The 15,416-nt window shown below is 40.0% G+C and overlaps 1 protein-coding gene across 1 annotated transcript in view; it reads right to left on the bottom strand.

The window, feature by feature from the left end:
* The window catches only part of LOC142250091 (uncharacterized), a 76,604-nt gene extending 63,106 nt beyond the window's left edge, over nt 1–13,498 (bottom strand). The window contains exons 1-8 of the mRNA XM_075322155.1: nt 13,480–13,498; nt 13,086–13,226; nt 12,310–12,450; nt 10,149–10,289; nt 9,355–9,495; nt 7,803–7,943; nt 6,417–6,560; nt 2,100–2,594 (exon numbers count right to left, since the gene is read on the bottom strand). Of these exons, the coding sequence (XP_075178270.1) occupies nt 2,100–2,594; nt 6,417–6,560; nt 7,803–7,943; nt 9,355–9,495; nt 10,149–10,289; nt 12,310–12,450; nt 13,086–13,226; nt 13,480–13,498 (1,363 nt within the window). The remainder of the gene's footprint in view (nt 1–2,099; nt 2,595–6,416; nt 6,561–7,802; nt 7,944–9,354; nt 9,496–10,148; nt 10,290–12,309; nt 12,451–13,085; nt 13,227–13,479) is intronic.
* Nucleotides 13,499–15,416: the final 1,918 nt, after the last annotated feature.

Below are 15,416 nucleotides of genomic sequence, written 5' to 3'. Positions count from 1 at the left end.
GGAGATGTTCTCGTGCTTGTTACAGGTTCCTGAGTAGTTCTTGATCCAGAAGTGGTTGTTATTTTAGACTTATCAATAGTCGTTGATCCTGTGATTGCAGCTGTGTTAGTTGGGAGATATGAAGAAGACACATGAGTTAAAATTGAATGAAGATGAAGCAGTCTGTCTGCAGTATATATCTGCTGTTTTCTATGCTGTTAGGCAGTATTCTTTGTAAAACTCTCTTGTACTTTAAAGATGTACAGAAGAATTGCATTGTTATGTTTTCTGGAGAATTGAAGACGTTCCTTTTGCCCCCGATAATTGCAGCATTTTTAGATATCTATCTTTTTGTTATCATTTTAGCTTGTTAGTTCCAAGAAAACTTCCTTCCATATCCCTCTATGGAAGTTGTGTGCCGAGGACGGCAGTCGTTTGGTTACACCACGAGAGGAATTGGGGTTAGTAAGTGCTGCTATGACTGGAACATATTAGATCCTGTACCTTGACCAATTGCTGACAAACGTGAAGTAAAAAATTTAAGGAATCCTTTGAGTTTTCACATTAATTAGTTTCTGTGATAAGACGTCCAGGCTTCACAGACTTCTGAGTAATCTATGAATGATTGCAACTGTGAGCGGAGATTGAGCGGCAGCACAAGAACCAGAGTCACTTTACAGTTCCAGAACCAGAAGATGTAGTCTGTAGTCAGGACCAGATGTTAGATTTCAGGAATAGTGAGAAAACCAGGATCAGGAGCAAAACCAGGAGATGGAAACCAGTGTGGAATCAGATTGTGAACCAATAGAGTTACCAGTGTAGGATGAGAAACACCCAGGAGGAACCAGAATCCAAACCAGGAGAAAATTGAGCTCAAAGTCATAGATAAAGAACAGTATCAGAACCAATCTAGAACCAGAGTTAGATCCAAAGTCAGAACTAGTAGATGTTATCAGAAGTCAGTGCCAGAAGTTGATACAGGAAACTACAGAACGTAAAATGTGGCTAATTAGGGCTCTAGACCACAAAACGTGTATGAGAAAAACATAAGCGCACAGTTATGCTGTAGATAAGCCACGAAAGAACCAACCAACAGAAGGCAATGCTTCAGGACATCCCTATATATATATATATATATATATATATATATATATATATATCTTAGAGACGACCTATTACCAGGAGAAAAGTGGCCAGTTATTAAATTTATTTCTGCTGCTCCGGTGATTATTCAATGTTTCCATCTTATGTTCCAATAGATTTAGGCCTTTTTATTTAGCAAATTTTTTGGGGGGGTCTTAACAAAGGATTTGTTGGTCCCATTGTAACTTTGTAGAGTAATAAAAATTTGGCGAATGTATTAAAAAAGACTCAAATCTCAGAATCTTCAACTTTTCAAGTAATAAAAATCACTCACAGAATTCAAAGGGGAGCAGCAGGAATAAATTATGAGCAAAGATCTTTTGACAATTTTGACCAGGTGGTAGGTCCTTAAGGTCTACTGTATTTACATGGACAAATAGTTGATGAACAAACAGACTTAACACTTATTTCTAAGCAAGCGCCCGTATAACACACACATATACGGTATATATAGTTAACCAACACTTGCTCATGGCCTTGAATCGGCCCTTTTGCGTGTGTCCTTAGTCCAAGCTTTAAATATGATTAAACTTTTTGGAGTTAAGACACGCACACTGTATCGTCATATAATCATGTATAATAATCTATAGCCTGCCCCCTCTGTGTACATACACTTATTAACATTTCCCTTAAAACGTTTTATAGAATTTTTTGCATAAATGCATTTACTTTGAAATGAAATTCATTTTTGCACTTTGGTTTCGCTAAACATTTTTAACCATTTGGCTAAACAGACTTTTATCACAGTACACAGATGGCAGCAGAAAGTGGTAACTGTTAATCCATCAGTAAGCTTCTTCTGGTGGTAGTGATTGTAACTCTTTGATCTGGATACACGATCCACCCCGACTTTGGATCATCACTGAATTAGGACCATTACAAACTCTACCACCAAAAGAAGTTCACTGATGGACTCTCTTTAACTTTTTTCTGCAGTCAGCAGATGTTTAAGCTTACAATTGTACTAGTATACGCACCACTTGTGGTCTTTACAGGCGTTGGAGAAGCACTTGCTGTGGATTTAGTGTTCAAGGTCACAATTGGACTAGTGGTCTTTCCTGATACAGCACTTGTTGTCTCTCCCGTTACTGAAGAACCACTTGTCCTAAATGGGGTTGTGAAGCTTAGACCTGAAGTCGTAGATGCACCATGTGTAGATGTTGTAGTCTGCGCAGGTGTTGGAGAAGAACTTGCCGTGGATTGAGTGTTTACGGTCACATTTGGATTAGTTGTCTTAACTGATCCTGTGACTGTAGTTGGGTTACTAGAAACACTACTTGAAGCTTTTGTTGTCTTTCCTGATACTGTAGGACCACTTGTTTCAGATGAGGATTTTGTGCTTACACTAACACGAGTGGAGGAGCCACTATCTGGAGATGTTCTTGTGCTCGTTACAGGTTCCTGAGTAGTTCTTGTTCCGGATGTGGTTGTTATTTCAGACTTAGAAATAGGTGTTGAACCTGTGATTGCAGCTGTGTTAGTTGGGAGATATGAAGAAGATACAAGGGTTAAAATTGAATGAAGACGTCTATCTGCAGTATATATCTGCTGCTTTGCTCTCTGTTAGGCAGTATTCTTTGCAAATCTCTGCTATACTTTAAAGATATACAGAAGAATTGCATTGTTGCATTTTCTAGAGCAATAGAGAACTGAAGATGTTTCTTTTAGCCTTCGGTTATGGCAGCATTGTTAGACATTTGTTTTGGCGTTGCTATTCCAGCTTCTTAATTTCAAGAAAACTTCCTTCCATATCCTTCTTTGGAAGGTGTGTGCCGAGGCCGGCAGCCATTTGGTTATACCTTTAGAAGAATTCTGGTTAGTAAGCGTTGTAGTGGTTGATTAAAATGAATTAGACCTTCTACCATGACCAGATTGAGGATGATCAGGCTTAACAAAAGAGTCTAAATAATCTTTTGATATTCACATTAATTCCTTCCTGCAAGAAGGTTCCCAGGTAACAGCCTTCAAAGTTGTCTCCAAATGGGTGCAACTGTGAGTAGAGCTTGAGCAGTAGAACAAGAACCGGAGTCACCTGAAAAGTTCCAGAACCAGGAGAAGGTCTGCAGTCAGGACCAGATGTTACATTTTACAAATATTAGCAAAACCAGGATCAGAAGCTGAGAGAGGTGGAAGCCAGTGTGGAACCAAAAGGTGAAGTCAGAAGTGCGCACCAGTCAGGATCAGAAATAAACCCAAGAAGAATCCAGAATCCAAACTAGGAGATGTTTAAGATCCAGGTCAGAGATAAGAAACCGTACCCGAACCAAGAAAGGACCAGGGTTAGAACCACAGTCAAACCCTGCAGATGCTGCCAAGGGTCAGTACCAGAAGCAGATGCAGAAAATATCAGGCCCCCAAATCTTAGTAATTAAAGCACAGTACTAAACGATACATACTAAGGGTTTGTACGAGGCACCAAGTCACAGAACCATGCTTCTAAGACATTCTTTGTGCTGCATTTACACTGAAAGATTATCGTGAATGACTTATCCAAATCTTTCAGGAAAACAGGCTGTCGATCAGAAGAACATCGTTCTCGGTGATGCATCATCTTGGGTAAACAGGAATCACAGCACCGAAAACAATAATAGTCTACACGCACAGAGTGATCTACTACAGATTATTCAGTGCGTATCTTTCACTGATTTTTTCATTTATGTACTTTTTGTTTTGTTTACCCATCAGCAGTTATTTGGTGCCGCGGATCAGTCCATGTAAATAGACTCAAAGAATAGGACTACGTGGCGACTTTGACTTCGACTGACGTTCCTTGGGTGCCACTTCCACATTGTGACAAGATATAAGGGAATGGGCACCTACGACAAGCAAGCTGCAAAAAGGCCAAACCGACTTGCTTGTCACGGTTGCAGTAGTGTAGGCTGTCGCAATACAACTTTATTCTTTTCTATAATGTCGTAAAGTAGCTGCGGTACCAAGCGAGCTTTGTTCGTGCAACGGTAGTGTAAGTCGCTGTGTAGGCCTTGTTAGTCTGGGCTTTAATTCCTTATGTAAATTGCTGTGATTGAGGAAGGATTTACATCAAACAATCGTGTAGATTACCTATAACCAACCCCTCTACATACAAAGATGGACATTTCCATTACAACTCTGGATATTTTTTTTTTTTTACTTAAATATATGTATATGTTTTTGCTAAAAATTATTTTTGCAGTTGGATTTAATTAACAATTTTTATGGTATTTTGCTTCTACAGGCTCCATGTGTCCCAGTTATGAAGTGTGATACAGGAAGCCTATAGAAGTTTTAGAATGCTGTATATAAGAGCCCACTGGTGGTGGCCGAAGCTTATAGGCCGCAAATCTGGTGACAGGTTCCTTTTAATATTTTCCAATTGCAAAGATGATTTATAGCCCCAAATCTGTATGTGTCTGTACCATTTAAATAGTTTACAGTTAAAAATGCAAATGTGGCAAACAATGTTCGTTGGATTGGTTGACACTTGGCTTTTTTTCATATCAGTCTTCTTAAAAAAAAAATGCAGCATGTTTTGAGTATATCTGCTAACCAACATTGACTGCTCTAATATTATCTTATGTGCACACGTTAATTTGGTGCAGAAATTTTTGCACGATTTCTACATCTCTTGGCAGCAAAATGTGGTGGCAAAAAAACATGCATTTTTGACACGTTTTCGGTGCATTTTTGATGCAGATTTTTCTCACTCATTAGTATGAATGAAATCTGCAGCACAAACAGTGACAGAATTGCCCAAAAATACAAGAAGAAAATAAGCAACGTGCACATGAGAGTTCAGGATTCTCATTTCCTTTGCTGGCACCATCAAATTGTGACAACTCTGCGGAGGAAAAAAAAGGCGACAAATCTGCAAAATGTGCACCGGGCCTAAAGGGGGATTTACACGCTGCGATATCGGTACCGATATCCCTAGCGAACGTACCCGCCCCCGTCGGTTGTGCGTCACGGGCAAATCGCTGCCCGTGGCGCACAACATCGCTAACTCCCGTCACATGGACTTACCTGCTCTGCGACGTCGCTCTGGACTGCAATCCGCCTCCTTTCTAAGGGGGCAGGTCGTGCGGCGCCACAGCGACGTCACACAACTGCCGTCCAGTAGCAGAGAAGGCGCGGAGATGAGCGACCGGAACATCCCGCCCACCTCCTTCCTTCTGCATTGCCGGTGAAGGCAGGTAAGAAGATGTTCGTTGCTTCTGCGGTGTCACACATAGCGGTGTGTGCTGCCGCAGGAACGAGGAACAACATTGTTACGTACGAGACAACGATTTTTGGTGTTTGGACGACCTCTCCAAAACCAACGATTTTTGTCTCTTTTGCGATCGTTTAAGGTCGCTCGTACGTGTTACACGCTGCAATGTCGCTAACGACACCGGATGTGCGTCACAAACTCCGTGACCCCAACGATAATTCGTTAGCGATAACACAGCGTGTTTAGCCCCTTTAGTCTCCGCTTATAAGTACTAATTGGCAATTAGTTTCAGCCATCGCTATCCCCATACATCACCTTCAGCCAATGCCAAAGGGGTAATGCTGCAATATTATGGTCAATGGTAAAATCCTAGAGTGGAGATATGTTTCACTGAGGTTGTTAGCCTCAGTGATGTGATCCCAGAAGCAGTCTCAAGCATGTTATATGCTGAGAGTGTTAAACAGCCATAACAGGGCTGGGTTTTTGTGACTAGCTGAAGAGATATGGTAGGTAGGACGGCTATTCACCATATCTCCACCCTAGCAAGGTAAAATGAAGACCTTTTGATTCACTCAGTGTTTTGTGTATGGAGGTGAGCAGACCTTCAGAGCTTTACTCGTACTGCATCAAAAATGTGTCTCTTGACAGGAAAAATTATGCCTATAAAACACATACTTTTGCAGATTTGTTTTGTGTATTTTCCCCAATCTTTAGAATGGATCAAAAATGCTGCAAGAACACTTAATCTGCAAACAAAGAATAAGCAACGTGTGCAGGAGATTTTCAGAAAAAAATACGTGCAGGAAAAAAATGAGGGATAAACGAGACAACTCGACATGTGCGCTTACCCTAGCTTGTAGTTTGCTTATTCATATGTTTTACCTTTTATCTATCATGGATATTTAAGTATGCGACAGTTCTAATCCTAGCGGTGCCCGAACCAATGCTAGCAGGCAAGTAGCATCCATGAATTACCCCTATTGTACCTGTACAAGGTCTGATACCGGCTAAAGGATAACCTTTGCGCAAAGCCATTTTTACGTTCTTAGCACAGGAACAACAATATTATTAGTGATCACAGCTGTACAATAAGAGGATGGAGAATTACCACTTGTTGGAGATGGGCTGGTCACTCCGGTCACAGTTGATCCCACTGTAGTAGAGGTGGAAGTGGTGGTTGGGGTCGTTGTCGTTAAACAACCAGGACCACCACATGTTATAGTAGCTGTTGTTACTTCAGATGTAGAAGTACCTGCAAAATGGAATATCAGGATTACTCAGCTAATTCCTTTATCAGTTGTAGTTTGCATATTGACATGTTTTAGCTTTTACCTCATATGTATCATGGATATTTGACTGTATACAATAGCCCTATATATACCGGTGCCCAAACTAATGCTCACAGGTAAATAGCATCCATGAATAACCCCAATAGCATATACACAGGCTCTGATATTGGCTAAAGGATGTCTTTATTAGGCCCCCTTCACACATCCATTTTAAAAACACAAGTGTGTTTTTCCATCCTTGTGGGCATCTGAGTGTGTGATCCGTGTGACACGTACCGGAAAATAACACGTGATACTGAAATGAATGGTATGGATGTGTAAAAGGTGTGCAAAGATAGATAAATCATAGATAGATAGATAGATAGATAGATAGATAGATAGATAGATAGATAGATAGATAGATGGATGGATGGATAGATAGATAGATGGATGGATAGATGGATGGATGGATGGATGGATGGATGGATGGATGGATGGATGGATTGATGGATAGATGGATGGATAGATAGATAGATAGATAGATAGAGGGATAGATAGATAGATAGAGGGATAGATAGATAGATAGATATAGGGATAGATAGATAGATAGATAGATAGATAGATAGATAGAGGGATAGGTAGATGGATAGGTAGATAGATAGGTAGATGGATAGGTAGATAGCTAGATAGATAGATAGACAGATAGTTACATAGCTCCTACAACTACTTAGCCAAATAAATAACTAAATGAAAAAAAATGACTTAGGGTCATCCTATTTTTGTTAACCAGAAAAGTTAAAGCAGACAGCTGGAGGATGGTATTACCAGGCTGGGAGGGCCTATAATATACATAATAACATAATTGTGGACAATGCATGGACAGCCTGAAGACATGAAAAAAAAAACCTCAAACAGAAGATTTCACAAAAACAGTATGTGACAGGAAATTTTTTAAAAGGGCCGGATGATTTCCTCAGTGCACACAACATTGCCGGTTATAAATGATTTAGTGACAAAATATATCATTGGTTGAGGGAGGTAGAACTAGATGGACCAGGGTCTTCTTTTTCAACCTAAGTAACTATGACAGGAAATTTTCAAGGTGATTTTTGTGGTCAGCAGCTCAAATACATGGGATACACCCAAAAGTGTTCAGGAAGCAGGATCTTCGTTGTCCAGTATTATAAATGATCACTGCTGTAGAGTAAGAGACAATGTAGAATTACCAGTTGTAGTAGATGGACCAGGTGTGACTTTTGTACTGCCATTTGGACTAGTGGGGATTGAGGTTGTAGTGGGGGGACAATCAGGACCAGCACATGTTGTAGTTGTTACGGGAGTTTTTGTTACTTCAGATGTGGAAGAACCTGCAACAAAAACAATATCCGGATTACTGAGCTAAATCCTCTATAACTTGTAATTTGCCTTTTATGTATCATGGATATTCTAACTGCAGCATTATACAATGGCCCTAATCCTAGCGGAGCCCAATTCTAGCAGCCAAGTCGCATCCATGAATTACCTCTATAGTACATACACAGGCTCTGATACCGGCTATAGAATGACCTCTGCAAGGATGATTGGGAATCATGATACTGAAATTAATGGTTTGGATGTGTGAAAGGTGTGTAAAGATAGATTGATAGATAGATATTAGATTGCTAGATGGCTTGTACAGCTATTTAGTCAAATAAATAACTAAATGAAAAAAAAAGACTTGGGGTCCTCTCATTTTTGATAAACAGAAAGGTAAAGCTGTTTTCACACTTGCATTGTTTTGCATCAATCACAATCCGTCGCCTTGAGGAATTACAGTATCCGTTTTTCCCCATAGACTTCTATTAGCGACGGATTGTGACTGATGGCCCTGCAATGCATCCGCTGCGTGAAGGATCAGTCGTTTACTGACTGACTGTCAGGCGACAGCAACGCTGAATGTAACGTTTTTTGTGTGCGGCGGATTGTTTTTTTACTGTGAGCATGCGCACGGTAAAAAACCATGATGGATTGTAAATTCAGTTCTAGTCCCAGCGGCCGGAACGATGAGCTGATCGGCCGGCGGCCGGCTTTTGAGAACAATCAGCTGATCGCCCAGCGGACGGCTTTTGTTAACAATGATCATTCACAAAAGCCGGCCGCCAGACAATCAGCTGATCGTTCACAAAAGCTGGCCGCCGGTAAAACAGTAAAAAAAAACAAACAACGGATTGTTTTTTTTCCAGCATCAGTCGCATCAGTTGTGCCACTATCTGCAATGCATCCATTGCATCAGTCACACAACTGATTGTGACGGATGCAAAACAACGCAAGTGTGAAAGCAGCCTAAAGCAGACAGCTGGGGGATAGTATTACCAGGCTGGGAGGGCCCATTGTTACGTTGCTTGCCTATGAATGACATAACAACACATATATTGTGGACAACACATGGAAAGCTTGAAGACATGGAGAAAAAAAATAACTCAAACAGAAGATTTCACAAAAACAGTATACGACAGGAAATTTTAAAAAAATAACTGGATGATTTCCTCAGTACACAACATTGCCGGTTATAAATGATTTAGTGACAACATATATAATTGGTGGAGGAAGGTTGAATTAGATGGACCTAGGTTTTGTTTTTCAACCTATGTAACTATGACAGGAAATTTTCAAGGTGATTTTCGTGATCAGTAGCTCAAGTGACATGGGATACATCCAAAAGTGTTCAGGAAGCAGAATCTTCGTTGTCCAGTATTATAAATGATCACTGCTGTAGAATAAGAGACAATGTAGAATTACCAGTTGTAGTAGATGGACCAGGTGTGACATTTGTACTTCCAGTTGGACTAGTGGGGATTGAGGTTGTAGTGGGTGGACAATCAGGACCAGTACATGTTGTAGTTGTTACTGGAGTTTTTGTTACTTCAGATGTGGAAGAACCTGCAACAAAAACAATATCCGGATTACTGAGCTAAATCCTCTATAACTTGTAATTTATATGTTTTACCTTTTATCTATCACAGATATCTAACTATGGGGCATTATACAATAGTCCTAATCATAGCAGAGCCCAATGTTAGTAGCCAAGTCACATGCATGAATTATAGGCATAGATAGACAGACAGACAGACAGACAGATAGATAGATAGATAGATAGATAGATAGATAGATAGATAGATTGATAGATACATAGATAGAGATAAATAGATAGCTTGTACAGCTACTTAGGCAAATAAGTAGCTGAATGAAAAAAATGACTTAGGGTCTCCTCATTTTTGTTAACCAGAAAAGGTAAAGCAGACAGCTGGAGGATGGTATTACCAGGCTGGGAAGGCCCATGGTTATATTACTTGCCTATACATGACATATATTGTGGACAATACAATACATGGACAGCCTAAAGACATGTCAAAAAATAACTCAAACAGAAGATTTCACAAAAACAGTATGTGATAGAAAATTTTCATTGTGATTTTTGTGATCAGCAGATGAAATTACATAGGATACACCCAAAAGTGTTCAGGAAGCAGAATCTTCGCTGTCCAGTATTATAAATGATCACTGCTGTAGAATAAGAGACAATGTAGAATTACCAGTTGTAGTAGATGGACCAGGTGTGACTTTTGTACTTCCAGTTGGACTAGTGGGGATTGAGGTTGTAGTGGGGGGACAATCAGGACCAGCACATGTTGTAGTTGTTACTGGAGTTTTTGTTACTTCAGATGTGGAAGAACCTGCAACAAAAACAATATCCGAATTACTGAGCTAAATCCTCTATAACTTGTAGTTTGCTTCTTCGTATGTTCTACCTTTTATGTATCATGGATATCTAACAATGCAGCATTATACAATGGCCCTAATCATAGCGGAGCCCAATGCTAGCTGCCAAGTCACATCCATGAATTACCTCTATAGTACATACACAGGCTCTGATAGCGGCTATAGAACAGCCTCTGCAAGGATGATTGGGAATCATGATACTGAAATTAATGGTTTGGATGTGTAAAAGGTGTGTAAAGATTAATAGATAGATAGATAGATAGATAGATAGATAGATAGATAGATAGATAGATAGATAGATATTAGATTGCTAGATAGCTTGTACAGCTATTTAGTCAAATAAATAACTAAATGAAAAAAATTACTTGGGGTCCTCCCATTTTTGATAAACCGAAAGGTAAGGCTGTTTTCACACTTGCGCTGATCGCCCGGCTTTTGTGAATGATCAGCTGATTGGCCGGCGTTCGGCTTTTGTGAACGATCAGCTGATCGCCTGGTGGCCGGCTTTTGTTAACGATGATCATTCACAAAAGCCGGCCGCCGGGCGATCAGCTGATCGTTCAGAAAAGCTGGCCGCTGGTAAAACAGTAAAAAAAAAAAAAAAAAACGGATTGTTTTTTTTCAGCATCAGTCACATCAGTTTGGCCTCTATCTGCAATGCATCCATTGCATCAGTCACACAACTGATTGTGACGGATGCAAAACAACGCAAGTGTGAAAGCAGCCTAAAGCAGACAGCTGGGGGATGGTATTACCAGGCTGGGAGGGCCCATTGTTACGTTGCTTGCCTATGAATGACTTAACAACACATATATTGTGGACAACACATGGAAAGCTTGAAGACATGGAGAAAAAAAAATAAGGCTGCTTTCACACTACGTTTTTTTAACATCCGTCATGAACATTTTTTAACGCAAAAACGGATCCAGTGCAAATGCGTTTTCATTTCAATGCATTTGCAATGGACTTGCGTCAACATGCGTTCACCTGCGTTTGCGTGCGTTATAGTAAGGATCCAGCGACTTGCAGTTTTTTAACTTTTTTCAAAAACGCAACTTGTAGCATTTTTGAGCTGCGTCCAAATACTGCAAATTGCTGGATCCTGACTAAACAGCACGCAAACGCATGTGACTGCTGGCATGCTGATAGACAGGATCCTGCTTGCTCTACTGAGCAGGCACAGAAACTAGCCTCGCGTGATCAGTCTCTCTCTCCACCTCCCTTTTTCCCCTTCCCTCTCTCTCCACTCTCCCCCGCCTGAGAGCGGAGGACGCTCGTAACCAAGGTAAACATTGGGTAACCGCGGTCTTAGTTACCAGATGTTTATCTTGTTTACGTGTGCAGGGAACAGACTCCTAGCAGCTGCAGACGCTCGTAACCAATGTAAATATCAGGTATCCAAGCAAGTTACCCGATGTTTACCTTGGTTACGAGCCTCCACAGCTGTCAGATGTCGGCTCCCAGTCTGGCACGTTCAGTTCCCCTCACTCCCGATCACATGACTCCAATGCCCGCCCATAAACTTAAAGTGACAGGATCCTGCAAAATAACCCATGCGTTTGCATGTGTTTTTTTGCTGTAAAAGCAGGATCCGCTTTTGCAGCAAAAAAACGTTCATAATGCATGTTAAAAAAACGTAGTGTGAAAGCAGCCTTACTCAAACAGAAGATTTCACAAAAACAGTATACGACAGGAATTTTTAAAAAAGGGCTGGATGATTTCCTCAGTACACAACATTGCCGGTTATAAATGATTTAGTGACAAAATATATAATTGGTGGAGGAAGGTTGAACTAGATGGACCGGGGTCTTTTTTTTCAACCTATGTAACTATGACAGGAAATTTTCAAGGTGATTTTTGTGATCAGCAGCTCAAATACATGGGATACATCCAAAAGTGTTCAGGAAGCAGAATCTTCGTTGTCCAGTATTTTAAATGATCACTGCTGTAGAATAAGAGACAATGTAGAATTACCAGTTGTAGTAGATGGACCAGGTGAGACTTTTGTACTTCCAGTTGGACTAGTGGGGATTGAGGTTGTAGTGGGTGGACAATCAGGACCAGCACATGTTGTAGTTGTTACTGGAGTTTTTGTTACTTCAGATGTGGAAGAACCTGCAAAAAAAAATATCCGAATTACTGAGCTAAATCCTCTATAACTTGTAATTTGTATGTTCATATGTTTTACCTTTTATCTATCACAGATATCTAACTATGGGGCATTATACAAGAGCCCTAATCATAGCAGAGCCCAATTTTAGTAGCCAAGTCACATGCATGAATTATAGGCATAGATAGACAGACAGACAGACAGATAGATAGATCGATAGATAGATAGATAGATAGATAGATAGAGATAAATAGATAGCTTGTACAGCTACTTAGGCAAATAAGTAGCTGAATGAAAAAAATGACTTAGGGTCCCCTCATTTTTGTTAACCAGAAAAGGTAAAGCAGACAGCTGGGGGATGGTATTACCAGGCTGGGAAGGCCCATGGTTATAATACTTGCCTATAAATGACATATATTGTGGACAATACAATACATGGACAGCCTAAAGACATGTCAAAAAATAACTCAAACAGAAGATTTCACAAAAACAGTATGTGATAGAAAATTTTCAATGTGATTTTTGTGATCAGCAGCTGAAATTACATAGGATACACCCAAAAGTGTTCAGGAAGCAGAATCTTCGTTGTCCAGTATTATAAATGATCACTGCTGTAGAATAAGAGACAATGTAGAATTACCAGTTGTAGTAGATGGACCAGGTGTGACTTTTGTACTTCCAGTTGGACTAGTGGGGATTGAGGTTGTAGTGGGGGGACAATCAGGACCAGCACATGTTGTAGTTGTTACTGGAGTTTTTGTTACTTCAGATGTGGAAGAACCTGCAACAAAAACAATATCCGGATTACTGAGCTAAATCCTCTATAACTTGTAATTTGCATGGTCATATGTTTTACCTTTTATGTATCACGGACATCTAACTATGGGGAGGAGCCCTAAATATTTTGATGCCCAAACCAATGGTCGCAGGTAAGTAGCATTCATGAATAACCCGAATTGTACACACACAGGCTCTGATATTGTCTAAACAACGTCTCTATTAGGGCCAATTCACAAATTCATTTAAGAAAATACATGTGTCCATTTTTTCCATCTTTGTGGCTATCCGTGTGTGATTTATGTGACATCCGTGTGTGAGATCCATGTGACATCCGTGTGTCACCTGTGTGACACGTACAGGAAAATAACACATGATGGGGAAATTAATGGTTTGGATGTGTAAAAGGTGTGTAAAAATAGATAGAGAGATAGATAGAGAGATAGATAGATAGAGAGATAGAGAGATAGATAGATAGAGGGATAGATAGATAGAGGGATAGATAGAGGGATAGATAGATAGATAGAGACAGCTATTTTGATAAATAAATAACTAAATGAAAAAAATTACTGGGGGTCCTCCCATTTTTTGATAAACAGCAAAGGTAGAGCAGACAGCTGGGGGATGGTATTATCAGGCTGGGAGGGCCTATGTTTACATTACTTGCCTATAAACAACATAACAACAAATATATTGTGGCGAATACATGGACAACCTGAAGACATGAAAAAAAATAACTCAAACGGAAGATTTCACAAAAACAGTATGTGACAGGAAATTTAAAAAAAGGGCTGGATGATTTCCTCAGTACACAGCATTGCTGGTTATAAATGATTTAGTGACAAAATATATAATTGGTGGAGGAAGGTTGAACTAGATGGACCAGGGTCTTCCTTTTCAACCTATGTAACTATGACAGGAAATTTTCAAGGTGATTTTCGTGATCAGTAGCTCAAGTGACATGGGATACATCCAAAAGTGTTCAGGAAGCAGAATCTTCGTTGTCCAGTATTATAAATGATCACTGCTGTAGAATAAGAGACAATGTAGAATTACCAGTTGTAGTAGATGGACCAGGTGAGACTTTTGTACTTCCAGTTGGACTAGTGGGGATTGAGGTTGTAGTGGGTGGACAATCAGGACCAGCGCATGTTGTAGTTGTTACGGGAGTTTTTGTTACTTCAGATGTGGAAGAACCTGCAACAAAAACAATATCCGGATTACTGAGCTAAATTCTCTATAACTTGTAATTTGTATGTTCATATGTTTTACCTTTTATGTATCATGGATATCTAACTATGCAGCATTATACAATGGCCCTAATCATAGCGGAGCCCAATGCTAGCAGCCAAGTCACATCCATGAATTACAGTACCTCTATAGTATATACACAGGCTCCGATAGCGGCTATAGAATGACCTCTGCAAGGATGATTGGGAATCATAATACTGAAATTAATGGTTTGGATGTGTAAAAGGTGTGTAAAGATAGATTGATAGATAAATAGATATTAGATTGCTAGATAGCTTGTACAGATATTTAGTCAAATAAATAATTAAATGAAAAAAATGACTTGGGGTCCTCCCATTTTTGATAAACAGAAAGGTAAGGCTGTGTTCACACTTGCGCTGATCGCCCGGCTTTTGTGAACGATCAGCTGATCGCCCAGTGGCCGGCTTTTGTTAACAATGATCATTCACAAAATCCGGCCTCCGGGCGATCAGCTGATCGTTCAGAAAAGCTGGCCGCTGGAAAAACAGTAAAAAGAAAAAAACGGATTGTTTTTTTTTCAGCATCAGTCGCATCAGTTGTGCCTCTATCTGCAATGCATCCGTTGCATCAGTCACACAACTGATTGTGATGGATGCAAAACAATGCAAGTGTGAAAGCAGCCTAAAGCAGACAGCTGGGGGATGGTATTACCAGGCTGGGAGGGCCCATTGTTACGTTGCTTGCTTATGAATGACATAACACATATATTGTGGACAACACATGGAAAGCTTGAAGACATGGAGAAAAAAAATAACTCAAACAGAAGACACAAAAACAGTATACGACAGGAATTTTTAAAAAAGGGCTGGATGATTTCCTCAGTACACAACATTGATGGTTATAAATGATTTAGTGACAACATATATAATTGGTGGAGGAAGGGTGAATTAGATGGATCTAGGGGTTTTTTTCAGCCTATGTA

The sequence above is a fragment of the Anomaloglossus baeobatrachus genome, chromosome 8 (genome assembly GCF_048569485.1).
Source record: "Anomaloglossus baeobatrachus isolate aAnoBae1 chromosome 8, aAnoBae1.hap1, whole genome shotgun sequence".
NCBI classification, from domain to species: Eukaryota; Metazoa; Chordata; class Amphibia; order Anura; family Aromobatidae; genus Anomaloglossus; species Anomaloglossus baeobatrachus.
Note: the sequence above shows the minus strand (reverse complement) of the source record. Positions and strands in the feature narration are given on the sequence as shown.